The following is a 25,547-nucleotide window of genomic DNA, read 5'->3' as shown; positions in this document are numbered from 1 at the left end:
TAGAAAGAGAAAGAGACTAGATTTATGGTTTAGTTGTTTTAGAGAAAGAGAGATAAAATATTTTAGTTTGGTTGCTTTTATTTACTTGGCTTGTTTATATGAATTAAGTATCATCTTATTACAGATTATATATATATATATATATATATATATATATATATATATATATATATATATATACACGTATACGTGTTTTACAAATGAGGTATTTAATGCTATGGTTGATGGAGACAATTTGTATATATAAGAGAGCAACTAATTTTCTCAATTTTCTCCAATGAAAGTCGCTTTATGCTTTAGAGAAAACTTCATAAATGATTCATGCTTGCATGAGAGAGATAGAGAGAGGGAGGGAGAGAGAAAGAGAGAGACGATGTATAACATGGGCAACATGACATGGACACAACCTTTCACTATGTGACAATGACAAACGTTAGTATTAGGAATGACACATTCCTATTGACATGACAATTTTGGTGCCATGCATTAACAAGGATCTCTCGACATCGAGAGAATGGGATCCCTCCAAAAGAGCCATCTATGGCAAGTTGATCTCAACCTACCGACAGGTCACTTGCTGGCCAACCAAGTTTTATAGGATATGAAGGCTTCTCCCAAGTATTAAAGTCCCCACCATCACAAAAATCTTATTAATAGATTAATATGTTAATAAAATAATTATTCATTAATGCATTAGCATTAATTCACCTTATTAATTAATATATTCATTAATATTAGTACTAAGAACACATTAATTAGCATATTATTACCATGTTTATTACATTGTGAAGCATCGATCTAAACAACTTTCTTGATTTTATTCTAAATACATCCTAAAATCATATTGAAAAAACATTTAAATCCTATAAAGCATGTTTATATATGTATAAATCTATGTTCTCAAATACATCATTACTTATGAATAACACATAAGTTTTGGGGTCTCTTGAGATTTGTTTCTTTATGACTCAACCAACCATGAACCCTCTTGCCACATGAAACATACATTAGGACTCAAAGTGCCATAATTGTTATTGGCATTGGTGTTTCAAACCCCACACAAAGCATCGGGATAATCTAAGCATTGAGCGCCTAGTATACATTAATATATAAGTCTATTGTGGGACCTATCCTAGTCCCATAAAGTTTAATCAAAATTCTTGTTGCATGTGTAATAAACATACTACATTACTAATATATGAAACTTGAACTAATTGTGAGTTGCAATTTCCTTTACATGTTTCACCAAAGGTTCCAAGGAGCTTTTGAAAAAACATATCAAACATATGCATGCAAAAATAATGAGATGGAAATACATTGATCTTCAAGTGTAAAAGGGATCAAGATAAAATGAGGTGTTCATGTTCAATCCTTGAAACTTTTAACGTGTATTTGTTACCATTTTACAATTCTTGATGGTAGTTAAAAACTCTCTAATAATAGAAAAGAAAGCATGCAATAGACAACAATTGTGCACATTGTATAACTCTCTCTTTCATGACATGAATAATATCCCCTTGTCCTTGGAATGATTATTTCCTTACATATTCAACTCCATAAAACAAAAATTATTTACAACCAATATTCCCAACATTAGCAAATTGAGCAATGAAAATATTTTCTTTACATATAAAGTCAAGAATAGTTGGGTTGCTGAGTTGCAATGGGCACATGTCCATTTGGAATACTACCAGACAATAAATTCTGCAAGTGTAGAAACAAGACGTGTTAAAATTTGCATAACACCAAAATTTGCATAACAATATAAAATGGTGCCAAAACCTACTTTAGGAAAGACTTCATTGTATTCCCTCCTTATCCACCCTTCATACATTCTAGTAACAATATACGTATTTTGGCATAATCAAGTAGTTATATTTTCCACAATGCTTGTTAATATCTTTACAAAACTCCATCACCAAAGCTTGTGATCTTAATTCTTGAACCTCAATAGTCGCCTTGTTTGCTATCCTTGCTACCTACATTTATTGCTCCTGCAACCCGGCATCAAATCATCCTACAATTGTCGACCAGCTCTAGCTTGCTGCCAATGATCAGCTGCCATCATCTTCTGATAGTTACATTACTGAGTTTACCAATTCCAACCCTAGAGACTACTGTGTTTTGGTTTCCAGCCTTGCCCTTCCACTTTCAATATCATTGCAACTCCAACTAGTGGTTATAGCACTCTGAATCCATCTACGATTGACATCACTTTCAACTACTCCCTTAGCCTACTCCCACAAGAGTTATTGACTATTGCACAACTCTACCTTTGAGCATATTGTACTCTCTCCTTCGTTTATAACATTCATTCATTCACTTCAACATTCTCTTCTCTATTTGTGTTTTTGCATTGGCTTCTGTGTTTTGCCTTTCTCTTTGAGTTCTCAGTACTTCAATTGTGCTCGTAGACTCAATGTTTTCTTTTGCAAAACCTAGCATATCTCCATAGCAGGTTCTCTACACAGGGCGCTCCTACAATGGGGAAGCTTGAAGTGCTTTAATTTTCTCAATTTACCAACTAAGACTCTAAAGACAAAAGCTTTAAGGCCTTAGGGGGACCAAATCCATGATGGAGATCATTATGAAGAGAGTACCCCCGAAGTGGAGTATAGAGATAAATACTTTTGCACCAAAGGAGACATTCTTCTTGTAATGGTGGTTGTCACTAGGGAGCCTTAATTTTTTTAGTGTAGGAGGATGGCAAGATCATGAGAGGATTTAGATGAATGGATATATGCTACTAGCAAGTTAAACAAGGTTTCTCATAAGCATTCATGGCCAACTTGTAGAGGAGATTTGATGATAGCCTCAATCTCAAACCCTTTGGCTCTTGGCTTGACTATGATAGGTTCACATTCACTTGTGCTAGATGTGGAGAGTTAGAAGTACTCCTTAGGGGACTACCCAAAGGCCTCGTATATATGGAGGTGATCCCTCAACAAAATCTTGTGGTACATCAAAGATTATGGTAGCAACATCAAGGATGGTAGTCTAGGTCACAAACAAAGGCCTTGCATAAGAATATCCAATGACTTAGTCCTATCTCATTTTTTATCAACTTCAAACTTCTATGATGAAATGATATTTTCATGATTGGGAACTAATTACCAATATTATTGCTTGGTTCATGTGGATTGCAAAATATAGCCATGCTATAAAACTCCAAGATATGGCAAGATATTGACGAAGATAGTCTACACTTTCCATAAGAGATCCAAGAGGCTACAAGGTAGACTTGGAGACTATGAGGAGGAGAGATGCCTTTCTTAAGTTCTATGATTCTAACACTTACTTTCAATTGGAGTCAAATATGGTCCAGTATTATAGACCTCTTGATTCATTTAAATCCACTAGAGGACTACTAGAGTCCTCTATTTTATTGTATATTTGTCATATCTTGTAAATCCTTTACAAGGCTTATATTCTGCCTCAATATAATCTATTCTAAGGTAACTATTAATATAGGGATCTTGTAAGTCCTTTACGGGGCTTGTACTCTGCCTCAAGATAATCTATTCCAAGGTAACTATTAATAAAATATTCAATTCTTTGCAAAAATAGCAAGGTAGTTCTATATAATGACTTGATATCAAACATGACATAAAAATGGCCACATGAGAAGGTCAATATTACTGTGGCGCTACAAGCGATGTTCATGAAAGACCAAGACTAGCATCAAAGCTATCTAAAAAATGGATTAAAAACGTTAAAATTAAATGATTACGGTTACTGAATTTATAGAGTTAATAGAAGCGTATTTTATTAAATCCCATTCAAAGCCATGATTTTGTATGGCTAATCAAAAATGTTTTGCATGAACACTAGGTATAACAAGAAAAAGCAAGAAGGAAACGTAAGATAGAACACGTCAGGTTTGGCACAAGGGTAGTGTTTGTTAACAGTGTATATTTCATGGGTTTAGGCATGTTCATCAAGCTTATTATTGAGAATGTGTGGACAATTGGGTGGCTTATATAGAGCAAGCTTGTTTGTTCTGGTCTCGTCCTATAGGCTAATATACACCACCACTCCACTCTTGTTGCATCAAATCAATTCCACTTGGAGAGCATGAGACCGATGGTAAGCTACTCATCCCATGTGCCATCACCTATATGGTTTGTATGGTACATCTCGTCTCATATAATGGATTGAATTGCCCTTTCCTTCATTGTTTTTCTTATGTTCTCTCTTTCACTTTTCATTGATCTTAATGTTCAAGAGCAGTGATTCTGTCACTAAATTGATTGCTTATTACGCATTCTATATTTAATAAATTTATGCCAATAAATTAATAACTCACTTTTCTTTTAAGTGTTGATGATGATCTAGCATGGCCATGAGACCATTTAGAGACCAATATTCCTAGTGCATCACTTACCGGGATGATTAGAGCACTGTGATGGGGATATCTGGTACAGACAATACATGTTATAAAGGGAGAAAGAAGTGTTTGCCAAGTGTAAGATTGTGCACAAGAACCAAGGATTTACACATAAATAAAGATGGATTAAGTTCTAAGAAGAGGAAGTGCATTAGCATTGTGTAGATGTATTTACGTGTGCACTCGGGGACGCATGGGAATGTTTACTTGTGTGTAATGAGCATTGCATTCATTTGGGGTCATCCTCTCCCTTACAAGTCAAGGTTTAAGATCTTTTATTTCATTAAGAAAGACGAGAGAGGTAATTCTCTCACTGAGAAAGATGAGAAACATGATCCTCTAGAAGTGAAGAGAGAAGTGATTTTCTCTTTCTAAGGTCTAAAATGACACAAGCTTTTGTGTGGAAGTCAATCTTAATGTTGAGGCCCAAGGCAATTTAATGAACTCTCCTTAAGGTGGTTGCATGGACCACAAGTTAAGAGTACAAGTTTGAGAAGCTATTTTTTTTTTTTTTAAAAGACATGGTGAATCCATTTTTTAAAATATCTCGCGATAGAAAGATGATCTCTAAAAATGGCCCACAAGGTTATCGAAAACAACGATATCTACAACTTTCGTGTTGAGCGTTTTTTCATCCGAGCAACACACAGAGAGAGATCTTGAAATTGGTGCTGCAAAGTAGGTCCTGGAACACCCACATCTTGCATGAAGATCAACTCAAGTCTCTCTCCAAGAAGAGAAGCTCTTGAAAGCCTATAAAAGAGGAGACTCTCCTTGGGTGTGATAGAAGCAAAGGAAGCATCACTTTGCAATCAAGTTCCAAGAGGAGAAGAGAAGGTGCAAGTGTTGCAAAAGCTCTGTTGAAATTAAGTACTGCGGAAGCTTTGCTGAAATCAAGTGTTGCAAAAGCTCCACTAAAATCAAGTTCCAAGAGGAGAAGAGAAGGTGCAAGTGCTACGGAAGCTCTGCTGAAATCAAGTTCCAAGAGGAGAAGAGAAGGTGCAAGTGTTGCGAAAGCTCTGTTAAAATCAAGCGCCAAGAGGAGAGCCCTACACATATTGTGTAAGAGAGAAGGAGACTCGAGAAGGATCAAAAGGTGTCAACTTCCAAGTTGTGCAAGTGTTAGCCGGTTGTATATCGTGCAAGGAACCGTGATCTTATCTCCAAGATCTACAAGTAAGAACTGGTTTATGTGTAGCGAAGGAGCTTGCTCCTTATCAATAATATAACTCCACAAGGGGAGGGACTCGCCCATCTTCCAATCCCTAGTGTGTTGTCAATTTCTCTACCTCTCTCTCTACATCTTTCTTTTCTCATCTTTTCTCTCTGCACCAGCATAATATTCACCATATATATTTTAAGTATTATAAGAAAGTTGAGCGTGTACCTCGGATCTTCTAACAGATTCTTCCACGTCTATTGTTCATTCTCACATGACAGCACACAACCAATGTTGCTAGTTTTAATGCCTTTGTGCTACTACAATCCTTGTTTCAGATTTCCTACTGCCAAGGGTTATCCATAATTGTTGCATTTTAAGCTAGGCAATCTGTTTTGAAGGTTGACCAATGTGTTTTTTGGCTCTGCTAATGATCATTATTTCCCCTCTTTGGAAACAATCCCAATATGTTGTAACTGTTGTGTTTTGCACTAGGCGACCTGTTGAGTGTTGGTGGGGAGCTTCTACTTGCTTGGTGACCAAGTTTTCACGCTTAGCTGGCTAGTGATAGGAAGGCTCAAACATAGAAATTGAAGCTCAAATAATGCTAAAAATGCAGGTTATGTGACCGACTACCTCCAGCCACAGTCATGCTTAAACTGTCATAATTGTTGCATTTTAAGTTAGGCAATCTGTTTTGAAGGTTGACCAATGTGTTTTTTGGTTCTGCTAATGATCATTATTTCCCCTCTTTGGAAACAATCCCAATATGTTGTAACTGTTGTGTTTTGCACTAGGCGACCTGTTGAGTGTTGGTGAGGAGCTTCTCATTGCTTGGTGACCAAGTTTTCACGCTTAGCTGACTAGTGATAGGAAGGCTCAAACATAGAAATTGAAGCTCAAATAATGCTAAAAATGCAAGTTATGTGACCGACTACCTCCAGTCACATCATGCTTAAACTGTCATTTTTTACTTTTGAAGTTGAGGTTTTGGCATGTCAACATTCATTAATTCCACATGATTGGTTTTTTATGGTTTTTAGTAACTTTGTTTGGATTTATGCTTTAGAAAGGGTTCGCATGTGTGGGCTGTTGTGTTCTTGCACTACACTCTCTACATTGTTACCTCTATGTGCTTTGATTGAACTCAAACATTTCTAATTGTTTAAGTTGGTTGACCACAAGAACCCAAGCATCTCTTTTTCTATTCTCCATCATCCTACATATCACCAATGTTCGTTATGACTTTTCTATTTGAGTGGCTTAAGATTTCCTCACCATGATCTAACCTTTGATCTTTTGAGGCTTCCTTTTTGAGCAATTGCAAATTCTATCTTCTCCCTCAGCTTGTTTTGAGCTTCGCAGATACTCTCCACCTCTCTAGTGCTCCTATGTTAGGATTCACCAGCACATGCACACACATACACACTCAAAGTGAACAAGTGAATGGCAAGAGAGAAGAGAGTGCTAGAGGGTGACATCCACTATGTGCGAATGATAATCACACCCACTAATGGGTGTTCACAGTGGGAAAAAAAACCCTTCTCTGACTAGAATGTACAAAGTGCCCATAGATAAGGAATGTATACAAGGTATTGGCAAATCAATCCCCAAAGGCTATGGCCTTGCGAAAAGCTTCAAACTTCTCTCTAGAGAGAGATTTTGTAAACACAATTGCCAAGTTGTTCTATGTGGGGACATAAACCAAGCCAATCTCCCTTGCATGGAGCCTCTCTCTAGCATAATGATAATGCATCTCAATGTGCTTAGTACAAGCATGAAATACTAGAATCCTCACAAGTACCATGGCACTCTTAACTATCAATATGGATATTCAATTTGGGGTCTCACAATTGGCACACTTCATACACAGCCTTGCTACTGCGCATTGGCGAGCAATCAAACATGTCTTTCACTATCTTAAAGGTATGCAAACATTGGGCATTTTCTATCCTAAAGGCACTTACTTCTCTTTTGCTTGTATGCATTCACAAACAATGACTAGACTAGATGTTTTAACATGCAAGTGTCCACTAGTGGTAATTGTTTTAAGCTTGTGAATCATGTGTCTCTTGGCTGAGCAAGAAGTAACCTACATATCTAGCTATGAAGCTGAATATAAAGCAATATCTACAACTGCATTGAAATGTGTATAGCTCAAAAGCCTTTTAGTCAATGTTAGTGCGGGACAGCAGGCACCCCGGCCAAGTATTACACAAATACAATAGACAGCCAATCACCTACTGATAGAGAAGCATCAAATGGATCATCTACATCTTCTAGTATAAACCTATAACATGTCTTAACTAGAGTAGAGATAGGCTTGCAATCTTGCATTTGAAAATGCTCAAGGATCTACCTAATGTGCTTAGACTATTACAAAACAGTACCTACCTCAACTATAGTAAACTATATCCCAAGAAAATAGTGCAAGTGGCCAAGAATTAAGATTTGTGACATCAAAAGCATGCTGAAAGTCAGCCTTTAAGGCTGCAATCTATGTCTCACAAGGTCCAATCAAAAGCATATCATCCACTTTAAGAATGAGAATTGAGAGATTATCCCCATCTTTGCTAGCATAAAGCATGCTTTCAATGTATGAATTACTGAAGCCAAGAGCAATAAAATATACATGTCTTTTCATACCATGCCCTAGGTGCCTATTTCAAACCATAGAAAACCTTGTGCAACTAGCACACTTTGCTCTCTAAGCCTTTCTGACCAAAGCTAGGTAGTTATGTCACATAAACCTCCTCGTGAAGATCACCTCTAAAAAGCAATCTTCACATCCAACTGATACACATGCCAATCAAAATGGGCAACCAAAGCAATAACATTGTGAATGGTAGTCATACATGAAGTGGGTGCAAATGCCTCATCATAATCAATCCCTTTGGCAACAAAACATGCCATGTAGCAATCAATACTCTCATCAAATCTGAGTTTTAATTCGTATACGGACTTTTGAGTCTATAGCATGTTTACTAGCAAGCAAGTCATATAACTTCCATGTGCCATTTTTATGAATAAAGTCCATCTTTGACCGCATAGTTGCCATCCAATGCTCATCCTCTAACGCATTCTGTAAGAAAACAGGCTCCTCGTTGCATGCAATAGCTACAAGTGCCTACGCAACAAGTTCTACCCGGAAGTGGAATGGACTATTTGTTGTCACATAATGTATCCAACACACATCTAGGGACTGTTTTAGCTTTCCAAATAGCAACCCTCTCACTGGCCACTTTATCATCAGCAATACCTAATCAATGGGCTCAAAAGCAAGCTATTGTTCAGCGTGTGTTTGCTGCCAATTTTGCTACTATAAACCCTCAACAAGTTGCTAAAATTAACCCAAACCAAGTACATTTTGCTGAAACAATGGCAACAAACTATCAAGCATATCCATAGGCCCTACATTGGGCTGATTTTTGCAATCCATGAAGGGCAACCCTTTACTTTCTACACTAAAACCAATGAAAATGCATTTGATAGCCTGGTCTTGCAACGTACATCTTTGTGTTACCAAGTAGGCCAGCCTACACCTTTTCAACATTCAGACCACACTCAAGTCAATCACCTCCTTTGGGACACACCTAGAGTCACCATGCTAGGCACTTCATGCCACATGTAACACCTAGTCACCCCCACTTCTATCCCATGCTATGTTGTTATCCACCACCTCACACAACCATCCATCCATCCATTTGCATCACTCAAGCATGCATTTATGAATAAGACTCATTTTAACACGTCTAACTTTACCACTTAATCTAATTTGATATTACATCTTCTAGATTCCTAAGGCTTGTGGAACTTTTTCAAGGGCAAGAACCCCAACCTAACCATCATTGATTCTCATATGAGGTAGTTCCCTCTTGAAAGAGCAAAAATACCATAGCTATTGTCGAATTAATGCAACGTCTTATACTCGAGTTTCACTCATAACTTCAAGACTTTTGACCTTGCATTTGAGTGTTGGGAACATTTCGTCAACCTCCATCTCACCATCATTACCCAACATATCAACCTCAACCACCTACTCTAAGGGTTCAAAATCACTGAGAGGATGAATTTGCCTATCAAGTTGGTTGAGTATCGACTATTGCTCGCTATATTTACCACAACTAGCTTACCCAAGTCAATAGATGATTAAATCACCTTGTTCATGAATAAGCTGCCCCAAAAACATTTCAATTTTATCCAACAAGTTATCTCATAACCGCAGTTACCCACCTTCTATAAGTTCGAATGTCAAGACTTCCATTTCACAAGGTTGACTGATCAATTTCACAAGAAATCCAATTTATCGTATTCTTAAGGGGGCCTTGACTTCCCAGAAGGTAAAGCAAGAAGATGGAAAATACAAAACCAAAACCGAGATGGGTAATGAGTAACAAAGTAACTCCACTTTAGGATTGAAAACCACATTGGCGAAATTATCCCCAAAAGGAATAGGTAATGTCAACATTACTAAAATGCTACTCATTTTGACGACGAGTATTGCTCAACCCCCAAAACACACCAAGGGTATGACTTGTTCAAGGGCTTGTAAGGACTTGTTCCACGAGGAAATACCTTAGTCTGACCCTCATTAGTTCTCATATGAGGTAGTTCACTCTTGGAAGAGAAAAAATGTCATAGCTATCATCAAATTGATGCAAGGTCTTACACCCGAGTTTCGCTCATAACTTCAACACTTTGACCTTCCATTTAAGCATTGGGCACATCTTGTCAATCGTTATCTCATGATCATACCTAACATATCAACCTCAACCACGAACTCTAAGAGTACAAAATCACTGAGAGGATGAATTTTACTATCAAGTAGGCTACGCATTTGCTATTACTTGCTAAACTTGCCACAATTGGCTTTCCCAAGTCAGTTGACAATAAAGTCACTTTGTTCATGAATTGACTCCCCCCAAAATATTTCAATTTTATCTAGCAAGTTATCTCACAACCCTAGTTACCCACCTTCTATGAGTTTGAATGTCAACTCTTATATTTCGCAATGTTGTTCGATCAATTTCACAAGAAACCCAATTTTTCATATTCTAATGGGGCCTTGACTTCCCAAAAGGTGAAGCAAGAAAGTAAAAATAACAAAACCAAGACTAAGACAAATAGCGAGGAGCAAGGTAACTCCCCTTGAAGATTGAAAGTTGGCAAAATATCCCCAAAAGAAATAGGTATTGCCAATGTTGTCAAAAAGGCCAATCATTTTGATAACAATTATCACTCGAATGCCAACAGAAGCCTCGTCTACAACTAGGAACACAAGCACATCAAGCAAGAGCACTTCTCCTCCACGTCCACAACCAAGAGGGAGTCATCCTCCACACCAATAAGGAAAACCCACTAGGAACATGGCTTTTTGGGCCGACTCCCCATGCCACACCCAAAACATCGGAGGGGTCATATGATTAGTCTACCATCACTACTACTTTAGACTTTGGTCCTCTAGCACTTCTCTTCCTTGAGAATAGACTAGATTTATCCTCTACTCTTTCTCAGTTGCCATCTACATCTAGTGTGCAATCAAAAGCATTTGAGCCCACTTTTCTCTAGAGACCCTTCAGTTGAACAGATTGTGGAGCATTCCTCTGTTTCAAATATCAACAATATTAACCATATTTCCAACACACTTCCCACCTAGATTACCTTTGATTCTTGCAAGGCAAGCTCAAGCTTGTATTCTCTCTTCTGTTGCACATTCCTACTCTTATTTTCCCACATCTATGTATGTTTTATGGACTTATATAGTAATTTTGCTACTCAATTGTCTTTTTAGTTTGGCACTAACCCCTACAAAACCTACCGATTTGATCAGAGTGGAGACTTGGATTGGTTGGCACTCCTTTATCTTGGCTTTCCTTCTTTGAGAAAGGCTACCTTGAAGGCCATTCATTTCACACATTTTCAACTGGACATGCATCTCATTCGTCTTCTTTGATGCTTCTCCCTCCCCCCCTCCCCCAAATCTACATCTACATCTACACCTTGGGGTGAGAGGAGATGCTTACTTCTCCAACCATTCGATGGTGAGAGGGAGCAATATTCTTCTCTTGGTGCTTACAGACTCTTGGTCCTTCATACCTTCATATTATCATCTATTTGCATCTTGATGATCATGACTGTAAAAAGGAGCTTGGGCAAGTGAACACTACCCCTAGGAGGGCATTGTCCAAGTGGCACCATTGCATTGTATTTTGCTTGAGCATGACACTCTGCATTGGCGCTTGCAATGATATTCTATTCTTGTAAGCATGCATCTTTGTATATCTATCCATTTTCCTTCATCAACGAGTAGTTGACTTGGATCCACCATATTCATGGCAATTCACATACCATTCTCTATGGAAATATTCCACCTATGGCAGCATACATGACATACCTACATATTTTCTTCATCACCAACACCTATGGTTGGTTGGGATAGCTTTCTATTTTGTGATATTGAATCTTACCATCCCCTATTTTTCCCATGGGCACAATTACTTTCCAAAAGAAAAAAAAGTTCAAAGTGATTTCATCACCTTTAGGCCATGGGCAACCGATGAGCACCCTTTGTCCAATGTCTTGGCCTCTCTAGGGTGACCTTTTGGGCTCCCAAGGTAAGATAACCATCACATTTATGGTCTTGGTAGGCCACTCAATAGCTGATGTGCACCCTTTTCCAATGCCCTAGCTGCTTTGGGGTGAGACACCTTGAGATATTTTGAGTTGAACTTTGCTGGGCAATCCCTCTTGGGTTCCAATATTGAGCCTAAGAGGGGGTATTAAGCTAAAGAGGAGCATTACACAGGCCTCACCCTTGAGATATTCTAGGTTGAACTTTGCTGGGCAATCCCTCTTGGGTTCCAATATTGAGCCTAAGAGGGGGTATTAAGCTAAAGAGGAGCATTACACATTTAAAACCTTACTTAGCTTTTTAAAACAGCCCCAAAACAAAAAATTACCATATTTCCTAGAGATTACCAAAGAGTTTGTGTCCCATAAACCCTAAGTTTGGGAGGATCCACATCTATAAAATTTAAATGGAAGGGCAGCCTTCCACCCAGCCTGTCCTTGTTTTGCAGATTTCTTAATCAGCTAGCCCCATCATCCACTGCTATTTACACCCATCCATTGGTGGATACCTCAGTTCGTAGCACAGCCAGCCATCGCCTCACGCTGTGTTTACAACAGGCAACTTGTTTTCAGGCCATCAGGAGCAAGTTGCAGCAGCCACCAACCTCTATAGGTTGCATTTTACAATGCAGGTCATCCCCAGGCAGCTAACATCAGCATTCTATCAGTTGCCAGCATCTATGCAGTATGCAGCAAGCTGTGTTTCCAGCATACTGCTGCCACCAGCAACATTCTACCCCTCTTTTGCCTGATGCCCATCTTCCAGAGCTGCCTGCTGTGATTCAGGAACCATTCAGAGTATGACACACTCTCCAACTCATCTCTGCCCCGGTCCATTCTAAGACATGAGAGTTCAAGGTTTTGTATTTACCCTTGCATAGTGTGTTTACTACATTGAGCATCATATCATTCATTATTCATTCCTCAATCTTCATGATCTCTAAGTTACTCTTCACCTCTTTGTTCCTTCATCATCACTTTGTGTTTTATCATACACTTGTGTTTATCTTTGGTGCTCGGAGTGTTTCTTTACAATTTTTGACAAACCTTCTATGGCATGGGAAATGGTGGGGTTTCCTAGAGACTTGTAAGCCTACCATCATTACATGTGTCATTGCACTAATTACCCATGATCTAAGAGAGGGTGTGTGTTGTATATATTTCACGTGTTTTTGGTAAGTTTCTTAGGCTTGTTATTGGGTGCCTATATGGGAAATTAGGCGGCTCATTTAGGGCTCCTACAACAAGAGGGAAGTTGGGCGGCTTATTTAGGGTTCCTTCACTCTTGTTGTATCGGATCACATCTACTTGAAGAGGGAAACTAGAGGTACTATTGGTCAACACGCATGCAATCACTTGTCTGGTTTGTGCAACACATTTCATGCTTCACGTTACGAATTCCATTGCCCATTTCATTCATTGTTTGAGTTCTTCTGTTCTCTCTTTCATTGCTCATTCATCTCAATGTTCAACAATTGTGATTCTTCCATTTGCATTGCTCATTCTCACAATGTTGTGTAATTCTCTGGTGAAACTCAACTTGGCAATACTAGCATAGTAACAAGATGGTTGGAGGGCCAAGCATCAAGCGCTTTACTTGGTCAATCAAGCCAGGGGCCGTCTACAAGCTTTACCCAAAGGCTCTGAATGGCATCTAACAAGAATATAACCAAAATGACCTTAACTTTGTCAAATTAGAAACCTCTCGCAATTCACTTGACAGTAAACCTCAATTTTCCACAGACACTTGTTTCTGAAAATCATTGACAAGCTGGAGAGGACCTGCATCTAACTTCAAGGATGGCAGCAACCCTAAACTCACCACCTCTCCTATAAGAGTTTTAATTGCTAATTGTTAGGAGAAGCTAATGAAGACAGTGATTCGTTCCTTTTCCTAGCTGTAAACAAAGGCAAAGACCCTACAGAGGACACATATGACTCCTTGTGTTGCAATATCTAGAGGAGTCATCACCATTGCACCAATAACAATGTAAGATGCCCAATGAAAGGTACGTGTACCAATCTTATTGATACAAGAAATTAATAAATTGATAGGTACTGCTCTACACAGTGAAAGCATCAGTAGCCTGATACATAACTTGAGAAGCTTTGTACCATATGTTTGGAATATCGAATTTAGGTATGTGCATTTACAAATAACAAGAAAAAATAATCATCTCAGACCAGGATGCAGTGCGGCCTAGGCATAAAAACCTTCGTGGATGATGGCCCTCATTAAGAAAAGTGTCTAGTTTGAATTGTTCTAGCTATGTGAATGTGAAGACAAGAAAAGTGTTCCCTTTAGAAGTGTGAAGCTTGTAGCTAAAAAATAGAAATTGACAAAAGAAATAACATCCAGCTCTAAGAAGTTAAAATACTCTTAATAATCTCCCCCCCCCCCTTCCCACCAAGACATGCAAAAGAAGTAAAACAACTTACACTTTACCAACCCAGCACCCAGTAAAAGGCATGTTGCACACATTATCTGCGAAGCAAAGACACACACTTGTTTTACAAAAAATGTGAAACTAACCTGAAAGCAATTGATTGCATACTTCACATCATCTTCAGATATTTGATGATGCAGCACAGCACGGAACCTGCAAATGTTGGAATACTTGCATTACTCTATATACAAAACAGTTTTTGTGTATTAAGAATGAACACATACAAATAACTTTCTCTAGTACCATAAAACAAACATGATGTTACAATCATTTGAACCACCCTATACATAATAACATTCTCAGGGAAGCTTTAATTGAACCAACTCTCATCAGAACTTGCACTCCTATACTGGTTATGGTTAGAGAGATGCACTTCAAACAAATCTTGCTGCTTCTGATTAACTGCGAGCCTCTAAAGTTATCATGTAGTGTGACAGACAGTTATGTGGTGTATCATCAGAAGACATGCTTGCAACAACAAGCTGTAAACCAGGAAGATGCAAGAAAAACAGGTGTATAGCATACATGTTGTCACGGTCCTTAACTAAGGAATTATTGTGAGCACTAGCTCTTTTTGGGCCTGTAATGGATATCTTTTTGAAGAAGAAGAAAGAACTACTCACAAAACGCAATTTGTTTGCTTCCAAACACAAAGGAAGCCATCTAAGACATCCTTATCCTCTACAAACATTCCTAATCTTGCCAATGGCCTGTCAAGGAGGGAATATGTATAGCTGGATGGCTGTCTAAGAAGGTTTGTTTGTATTTGAATTTTGCCCACTTTCTAGACATACCAAGCTACTTTACCATCTCTTTTGCCTCAATAATGTCTGCCACTCCTATGTCTGCATGACAGGTCATCAAGTACCTTATGTGACATCAATAGCCAAGCTGTCTGCAAAAGCAAATGCAACTGGGAAAGTCTTCTCTGGAATGGTCTTATGCTTGCCAAGCTACTAAGTTGTCTATAATCTCCCATCTTTGGCAGACACTCCCCTGTAAGGGGGATTCCCTCAAGCCGTGACTCAGAGGAGCAACCGACAATGGAAGAACTAACCCTCAGTGATGAATCCAACTCCAGCAACCATCAGAGACAGTGATGCACTCCAGCCATTGAGTTCCCATGCTTGACATTATCCCTGAAGACCAAGTCCCTCCTTCAACTTCCTTGGAAGTATCCTCTTTGTCTCGAAGGGTGGTTGGAGACCAATCATCCCTCATGAATACTTAAAGACGCTCCAGGCAGAGCTCTAACAAAAGGCTCAGCCCAAGTTATGCCAGTCTCGAAAAAAAGGGGGTTTTCAAAGTTTAGCTTGGCAGCTCTCAGCAGGCTGAGGACATCCGTAGGAAAAGCCCCCCAGGGCCTTCACACAGTACTATCCTTCTTCAATAGTTGGATACAGGCAAAGGACTTCTGGCTGCTTCTTCATACTTGCAAGGACTTCAGTCCCTCCCCAAAATCAGCAACGTTTAAGGACAATCAATTAAGAGAACCCTATGTAAATGCGGTAGAGAAGGGAGCCCTCTTTGGGCTCTACCTCACTTCACCTCACATAGGTGATTTAATATATCGATGCACTAAATGTGTGTAGTAGTGTACTAAATGTGCACAATCTTGGGAGTTTTGGGTGGCCCTTTTTTTTTCAGGAGAGTGTTTTTTCAGGGTTTTGTTCACCAGGGGGTGCGGGGCATGCTCTAGGAGCCACAGACAATTAGACTGTTGTCAGACTGGAGAAAAGGGCTAGCATTAGGATGACACTGGAGGATAGAGAGCCCTTGCTAGAGGAGTGAGAGCCCTGCCATGCCTAAGTATATGGACTTGGCGTGCAGGGGCTCTGCAAGTGCAAGTAGAAGCCTGTGGTCATGCTACAGTAGCTTGCCAGTTGGGACTTGTGTGGACCCCGCCACACAGCACACCATTTCAGCAATATAATTTACAAATAAGAAAAATCGATTAGATAAGCATTTCGGTTGGGGGGGGGGGGGAGAGAGAGAGAGAGAGAGAGAAGAGATTTCTGTGGTGCCACATAGCCACATAGCAAGGCTTGAAGGAGTCCTTGTAGTCCCTCTAAAAATGGAGGGACTACAAGGACTGAGTGAAGTTCCACAAAAAATGCTGATGAGTGGGCCCTGGTGCTTACACAGGTCAAGTATAGCTTCCACGCGGGCATAAATTTTGACTTTCTGGACTCGCGTGGCCTGACTCTGAGATGGATGGAGCAAGGGTCTGAAGAGTGATCTTTGACTTTTGGCATATGCTCAAACCACGTCCCTTGCTCTATTTAGAAATGCAAGATTCTAGGAATCCCTGTCATCTTTAATGAGCAGTTGCACCAGAAAACCCTATGTTTTGGCCATTGGTTAGTTGATCTTAACAAGATACTAAGTGCTTTGTTTGCCCATAGTTCGACCCTCATCTTTGATGATGCTACGCACAAACATATTTGTCTGGTCCACCGTCCACAGCAGGATTCAGGAAGATGATTTACTGGCCAGCCAGTTTTTTTGAACAAATTAATAATTTTCTTCTATAGGAGCACAAGCTCACCAATTCACAAGCCATATGCATTTGGAAGGTACTCCAAGGAGGGGTCTTTTACTTATTAAATGTATTCCATCAGCACTCATTGCCAAATTGGGCGAGTGTGCAATCTAATTGGAGAAAGTATTCTTTCTTGCATCATAGATTGCATCACAATTGTAGCAAGAAAAGCACTTTCGATGACACTAAGACATTAGGGTTTCTTGTATTGGGGTCCTCAATACTGATGTGGAGGTCAACCCATATTGGTACCATTAGTATCGATGTGAAGAAGTCCATCCCTACTGGGATCCTCATTCCTCAATATCAACACAAAGAAGTCGCCTATTTTCTTCAGTACTGAGAGGATGCAAGCACGCACACTCATTTTTGTCTTTTGTAAAACCAATGATCTTACTTTGTAAATATTTTATAGTACTATTTTGGAAACCAAAATGAGGTCAAAAGGGGTGAAACCACCATAAAATACAGAAGCTAAATAATGCAACTAAATCCCTACTCATAACAAAGCACAGAATTGAAAAAATAACTAAAAGAAAATCTTACTTTACTCAAAAGGGCAAGTAGGTGACAGCTTTCTCATTAAGAATTTGCAATGGCCAGGAGTTGCTCAGCAAAATCCAAGTCGTCATCAAATATGAGATAACATTCATCAAATGAAAAGGGCAATACCCTAATGAAGTAGCAAGCATCTATATAGATTATGCATCCACCTCTGACAAATGGGGAAGGTCCAAATAACTAGGATTTTTGTGAGAACCAACCAGTGAGAAGGTTGGACATTTTCAGTCCAATCCATATCAACTACTGTGTCATAACCCAGTTGTTAATGAACATGTGTGGCAGTGGACTCCCACTTTTGGTCACTTGAACACTGACACCTAGAGCTGGCTCCAGCATTGCCTAAAGAGTAAGAGTCTCCTGTGTCAAAGTCCCCTCCTATACATTTTGCATCTCGTGATTTCCATTTGAATCATGGTGAACGTGAATCTGCATTGGACTTGCCTCTCTAGGCCAATCATCTTTTCTCACCACGGGTTAGAGAAGGAGACCATTAAAACAAAGTCCACCTTTCCTTCCTCTTTATATCAACCTAACAGATGATTAGCAATGTGTTAGGAAGGAGACCATTAAACCCAAGTCCATTCTCTCGGTGTCTTTGTCCACACATGTGGTAGCACTGCCTTGCAAAATAACCTAGCAGATTAAAAAAGAATTTGAATAAGAACTGGAGTTCTATGCATTAATCTACATCTATGTCCACATTGAGGCATCCCAAGTTTCATTTTCCATATTCCATAAAAACACAGTCTGATATATCTCTTCACGAAGATAACTCTTAGGTACTCTTTCCAGCAATTCCACGAAGGAAGAAATCTGTAGTAAAAGGTACATTTGCAATGGTTTAAGAGTCACCCATACCAGACAAAATATAGACATGTATCATATCATTCTAATGCATCTTGTGCCCAAATACGTCATCTCTTCACCTCATGTAGCCCATAAATTATCTGGCATAATGATACCACATAGGTTATTGCTTTCTGTGCAACATAGTCTAAAAAGTAATTGGAAGCATGCCTTCACCATCATGCGTCCAAATACGAGTGAAGCTCTAATTTATTCAAGTTAAAAGAAGTAAAGACCTTCCAAAAAGATCCTTATGACTGTGAACCTATGCCCTGCTACTAGAGGCCTCTTTAAGGTACACAATGCTTTGTTCAAGAAGTGACTCTCTTGCAGGAGGTAGGGGGCTTCAGATCTATAAGTGACCTTACTGTATGCACTACACAACAACTGCACGTCTATAACCATCTTCAGGACTCACGACAAATGCTAGGAAACTTATACACAACTTCAAACAGATTGAGATCTATCATTTTCTTCAAATTTAATGCCAAATGCCAGAAGACTTACTTATTTGAGTGCCAAGCCATAAGCATGACACCATGCTGCTTAACTGCCTCACAAATTTCTTCAACATTATATGCTGATTCTTCTGTGACATCAATGATGACCTATTTTGCAAAAACAACAGTGTCAGCTATTAATCCAAAACATGTTAATGGTGAGAGGAAATAGATGGCATCATACAGCTTACCATATTGGTTTGCACTGATTCTAGATCAACATGCAGACCTTGCAAAGCGTTCAGCTCCTCTGAAACACAGACACGTGGTAAGGAAATGTTCTTTCTTTTTTGTTGAAGCATGCTGACCTGCACATACCTGCAAACAGACGAGCATTTTGATGGTCTATATGGAGCCTTCCAACTATGTCCCGCAAAGAGATTAAAGCTGGGGCAGCCAAAACACCCAGTTGCCGCATGCCTCCTCCAAGTGCTTTCCTCAGCCTGCGCGCCTGATTAGTTTTCTTATTAGTCAACAAATGATTAACAAGTGCAATGGTCACTCATTTTTTGCAAGGATTATGGTACAAAGTTGGATAGACATTCAAACATATCATCACACTCACCAACTTTTCAGCTAATAAATCACTTAGAAACTCATCCAAAAAGAATTGAATGATTGTACCCATTTTGACTAGTGATTTTCTTGAGTAAAAAACATGTAACTAATGCCTGATTCATCAAACAGATTTTGTACCGAAGATGTGAAAGAATCAGGGAAAAATGCGAAAGTTTTTCCCTCAGTGCACAGGCTCCAATCACAGGTGTTACTCGAGTTCAATAATTAGCCTAAATGCACTTTAAACATGGACAATGAAGCATAACAACAGAACTACATGTTTTCAAATGAGCATCTCAATGTCAGGCTTCCAGTGGGAGTTAATGCTTTACTTTTGGTAGTTTTGTGGCATGTTGAAACCCCTCTTCCAATCTATCATCCATTTTAACATCATCAATGTGTCCTAGAAGCTCCACAAAACCTACTAATACTCTTTATAAGAAGGCCCATGAAGTCCATGCTTCCCCCATGAAGTCTCAATGCAGCCATTCATAGGCCTTCATAACATCCAAGAACGAAGAACACCATGAAGATCTATAGAGGATGCTCCAATCTTGGACAATCCTATTTGAGTGACATGGATAGCATCTTGAAGCAAGGATCAAAATTCTCCAACAATGATATTTCACCCATGCCTTAAAGGCAACTAATACAACAGAGATGGCATCCACCAACTCAACTTCAATATACATGGCACATTTATTGAGGATGAGATGAGTGCAAGAAGTGATGGAGGCAGCACATTGCAACTAGCCATGATAAAGAATTCGAAGGGAATGAGGTGTCGGTATTGTGATAAAAAGGGTAGTACAGTTAAGTTCAAAGCTTCCAAGGACAATGGCCATATCAACAAATGGTTCAACACCTAAAGGCCATCATTTGGCATTCTAGATGGGGGGGGTGGTTGTAGGGAGCTTCCAAAAGAAGAGTTTTCAGACATAGATTGAGTACCTCAAGCTTGTTCGTCTATCTTGTCTAACTTGATATGGAGTATGAGAGTCATCCTCCCTGACAATGCTCTTAATGCATGTGCATCCCATCAAACCCAATCAATCTGTTTCAAAGTAGCAGGAACAAAAATAGCAAGAGTATAAGACAAGTAATACCAGAGGAGGAACAAAAGTAGCAGGATTAGAAGAGCACGTAACACCAGAGGAGGAACAAAACTAGCCAGGGTAGACGAGGAAACATCTGATGCATCTATACTCCTTGACTGACTCAGTAGGGGCAGCATTCTGGTCACAAATCCATAGCAAATGCAATAGAGTACAACCAGAACAAGCTTCATCATGTATGTCTCATTTAGAATATGTCCCATCTTGTTATCCTTGATGATAGTATGCAGACATCATTTTCCTATCAGAATGCCCACACCAATGGACATGGCGAAGTACAGTTGCACAAAGTGCATTCCAGCTGCAACGAGAAAAATGTGGGAATTGTTACACTGCTACGCTCGAAGTTCAAGATGTTCACAGTTCAACCAATGATATGGCACAGAAAATAATGGTATGGCAATCAGCTGATAAAGTGGCAAGGGTCTCATCATGTGGTGCTAGCCATACAATAGTCAAATCTGACATGGTATTTTTGCTAGACATGGCAGATATCATGACGTGGTGCAGCAAGCTTGGTTGTCACATTGTGAATCAGCAAATACCACGATGAGCCCCCAAAAATGCAGAGATATACAGAAAGAATCAAGATGACAAGAGCTCAGCACAACGACAAGTGAGCTACTGGGCCCATATGTGTAGGTCCTTGTGCAAGCTGCAGGAGGAGGAGACTGTCCATGGTAAGCTGCACCTGACATTAGGGCTATTGCAGCAGGAATCACCAATGGTGAGGTGACGAAAAGGCCCAAAGGAGGCAGCACCACATTGAAAACCGACACTATACAAATTACTCAAACACTTGACATACTTGTGTGCCAACATAACATTTTGCCAAAAACAAACAGGATCCTCACTGCTTGACATTTTATTTACACAAAAGCAAACAAGATCCTTGCTGCTTGACATTTTATTTACACAAATTCCAATTCCAAAATTGTTAAATGACAGAAACTGGAGGACTCGCATACCTTTGCAATGAAATTTGAAGACCCAACAATTACAGAACCAATTGGTGCTCCCAATCCTTTTGATAAGCAAACCTATTTAACAAATGATTGGAAATGCATTAGAAAGACAGATTGCAATGAAAGCATTCTTTTCTTATTTTTCCCCAAAGCATCCTCATTTGGTTTTGCCAAAAATAAACCATTCTAACACTATTAAGTAAGAGCTAGACCTTACATACTTCCAGAACCTCCAGTATATTTAGATGTCCAAAATTCCAGTAGAACCTCAATTCCATTTCAACACATGTAGAAACTTTTACCCAATATTAACACCTCGATATCAAACAAATTTTGACAAGCCATTGTCATAAGATCATACATAGGTGAAAGCAACCACTCTGAAAGAAAATCCTTGTCGCAATATTGGTAGGCCTTTCCCAACCTTAGAAATGCCTACTTGAAGGGTGCATAGCGTGACAACTGCACCTACAAGAATGCATCAAATGCATGTCGCAAGGCTGCACATCTCTGGAAGGAAAAGAAGTTTCTTGTGTCATGTCAAACACAACCAACATATCCAGTGACACTAATATCACCATATAGCAAAAATATAAAAAGTGCTAATAGTCATGGTCATCTCCTGCTTGTGAGCTCTACATTGCATTGGTAATGAGGGAGATTAGGAGCTTTTTCCATTCATCTTCACATTTGTCCAATTTTGGTCAGTGTTCTACTTTTGGCCTACCCACTATTTTCAGGCACTGGAGTCAAGGTCATCAAGCCATGTGCATCTGTTTAGAGATGCCCACTCAGTCAAATCCTTCGGGTCTTCTTTTGCATGTACACTCTACCAGGTGTAAGGCCTGCATTCAATCAACCTTCTTCATCACTTTTGCTAATTATTCAGGGCTTTTATGAACTCTTCAGTGGTCAGTCATTATGATGGAACAGAGATGCAGAGTGGACGGCTAGGAAAATTTGAATACAATGATGATGTAGGCAGAAGAACCCAGGCTATGGACTCCAGGTTGAAAACATTGAATGAGAATGGAAAGTTCAATGTAGGGGTACAGCTCATAAATAGTTATTAGCATAAGAGAAAATGGCAGGCCTGGAAATAGAGAAAAAGTGCCCACTTAAAAAACAGGGCCCATGGAAGGGATTGAAAGGTCTCATATGGAGCTGGGCATCCCCAAACTCAACACTCCTCTCAACTACATATCCCAAAGTGCCCACCATGCATGCAGGAAGTGTGTGCACAGTGGATTCAAATGTGGGAATGAACTGACTAGGCATGGGCATGGTGACTACATGAGTAGCCAATGGAGGAGGGATAATAACACACCGGGTAGAGGATGAAATTGCTGTGCAGGAGTGACCCATGGAGTGTGTGATAGTGCAACATAAATAAAGGATGAGGCCTACCCCCATTACCTACCTTTTCCCTCCTACAGCACTACCGCTCCTATTGCTATGGCCAAGAATGCCTTCACAAATAAGACTCGTTTTAATGGGTCGAATTTCACTACTTGGCCGAACTTCATACAACAAGTGCTTAAATATTATGGACTTTGGGACCTCATCGCTGGTCTCGAGCCTATGCCGAACCCTCAATTAGCTCATCCTAAGCACATCCGTCAATTGAGAGCCCACAATGCCACAGCCAATGTTGAGTTCATGCAAGGGTTGTTTCCTAAGTTTCACTCTCAATTACAACATTTCCCCCTCGCATCTGAGTGTTGGAGTCATCTTATTGATTGTTGCTATGCGGCACAAGATACACTTTGTATCAATCTCGATTTGAGCTTCATGAGTTTCCATTAAGGAAGGGGATGATCTAAAAGTCAAGTTGACCGAATATTAGTGCTTACTCTCTGAGATTGCCACTACTCACTCACCAAAGTCAGACGTAGGTCACATTCTTTTTTGAACAAGCTGCCTGAAAAATACTTTCATTTCATTCAGCACATTATCTCATTGCCCTGATTGCCCTTTCAATGAGTTCAAGTGTCAATTCTTACATTACGCAAGTCTGCATGATCAAGTCCACAAGAAGTCTTCCACATACTCTTATTCCGAGAGGGGTATGCCTCTTCTTCGCAAGGGAAAACCGACGGTGGCAAGAACCCACAAGATGTGAAGGCATGCCCAAACAAGGGTAACACCCCTTCCTCTGACAAAACCAAAGAAACAAAACCCATATAGCAACAACTTCCTAAGAAAAATAGGTTTTACACACACTACTAAAGATCCGGCCATGTGGACGAGGAGTGTCATACCAAGACCCAAGGTCTCCTAAGAAACCCCAACAAACCACTGCGACTCCCTCTACTCCTATTGGACAACCCAATGGGGCTACACCTCCCATTGTTGCCCCATCTGCTCCTTCAGCCCTAAGGGCCGCTAGACATGTGGCACGCAGTCAACCTCAACAACCTATATCTTTCAATACTCTTGAAGGATTAGCTGATTGGTCTGCTAGCTCCCCACCCATCGCACTCTTTGCATCCATTCCTAGGTCATCCTCTGCACCTTTATCTAGGACCACTTCTCCACCTCATCAAGCGTTTCATTGGCATCGACCTACTAATGGATGCACGCGATGGTGGCCATGTCTTTAGTTTTTCCTTCTTTAGTGTTCCACTGCATTCACTTCCACATACACTCTTGTTCATTGTTCTTTCATTTTACTTTACTTTCTGTTTTGGCTTGCCTTGGAGCATCTCACTACTGACCTCTTTTTTGCAAATTCTGATCTCTTTTGCAAGGTTTTGTATTTCAGTGTAGGGCTAATATGTAGGTTTGCACCCATCCTTCTTGGGCTAGAGACATGGGATGCACATCATTCCTTTCATGGTTTCATCTTCATAGAATATTTGCTCTTTTCTATCAACATGGAGGTTTTCCCTCTCGAGGTGGATCTTGTAGCATCTCTCTTGATGCTATCATGGCAGTGGCTTCTACCTTACTCTTCCAATCAAGGTGCTTCATCCTCATCTTCGTCTTCATCATCATGGTTCCCAACACTACACAAAGTCTAACATTATGCTCCTCTTCCTCCTTTGGCACCAATATCCAATTTTGAGAGGGGCTTCCTACACTTTCATGGTATTCTACAGGTTCTGACACTTGTCTTCAACATCAATCTCCCTTCCCTATTGTACCTCTCCTTTGAATTGCATCATTTCATCATCTTTGTAAAGGGTGCTTAGGCAAGTGAGCAATTTCCCCACAATGAACACTATCCAAGTGGCACCTGCTACATGAGCGTTCTCAGCATGTAGCATACTATGTATCTCATTGTGCAGAGCACCCCAAAGCAGATCCCAAGCTATCTTCACCGGCAGTTCTTCACCACCTTACCACCACCTCGCCATTCTTCATCACCCTTTCCCTCCCCATTGACACCTGAGTGGTTGGGTTAGCTTGTTTGTTTTAAGGTATGTTGGATCTGACCATCCCTCTTCATTCTCCCATATCGGCACAGTTAATCAATCAACCGCAAACCATCTCTAATCACATCTTTTTTTTTTTTATAAAGTTGAATGTGGTTCCATCCACCTTTGCAAGACTGGGTAGCCAAAATGCCTGGCCTCTCTAGGGTGACTACTTGGACTCCCTTGGTAAGATAAACCATTGTCTTTGTAGTCTTGGTGGGCCACTAGGTAGCCACCGTGCACCCTTTGTCCAATGCCTTGGCTACTTTGGCGTGGGACGCCTTAAAATAAAATTGGGTTGGCCTTCCTTTCTAGCCCTATTTTGAACCTAAGAGGGGGTATTGAGCTAAAAAATGCATCACATGCTAATTGACCTCTTAAATAGCCCCAAAACATACTTAATTAATGAAAAACC

General features: G+C 39.9%; 1 protein-coding gene across 1 annotated transcript in view; it reads right to left on the bottom strand.

Moving 5' to 3' along the window:
• Window positions 1-1,469: 1,469 nt before the first annotated feature.
• The window catches only part of LOC148036761 (putative low-specificity L-threonine aldolase 2), a 68,083-nt gene continuing 44,005 nt past the window's right edge, over window positions 1,470-25,547 (bottom strand). Inside the window, exons 5-10 of the mRNA XM_087675640.1 lie at window positions 21,717-21,788; window positions 19,394-19,526; window positions 19,267-19,325; window positions 19,083-19,183; window positions 14,710-14,776; window positions 1,470-1,704 (exon numbers count right to left, since the gene is read on the bottom strand). Of these exons, the coding sequence (XP_087531766.1) occupies window positions 1,636-1,704; window positions 14,710-14,776; window positions 19,083-19,183; window positions 19,267-19,325; window positions 19,394-19,526; window positions 21,717-21,788 (501 nt within the window). The 3' untranslated portion in view covers window positions 1,470-1,635. The remainder of the gene's footprint in view (window positions 1,705-14,709; window positions 14,777-19,082; window positions 19,184-19,266; window positions 19,326-19,393; window positions 19,527-21,716; window positions 21,789-25,547) is intronic.

This window comes from Lygodium microphyllum, chromosome 4 (genome assembly GCF_053477565.2).
Source record: "Lygodium microphyllum isolate KBCC chromosome 4, Lygodium_microphyllum_v1.1.10, whole genome shotgun sequence".
Classification (NCBI taxonomy): domain Eukaryota; kingdom Viridiplantae; phylum Streptophyta; class Polypodiopsida; order Schizaeales; family Lygodiaceae; genus Lygodium; species Lygodium microphyllum.
The sequence above is the reverse complement of the archived record's forward strand: the minus strand, read 5'-3'. Positions and strand labels throughout refer to the sequence as shown.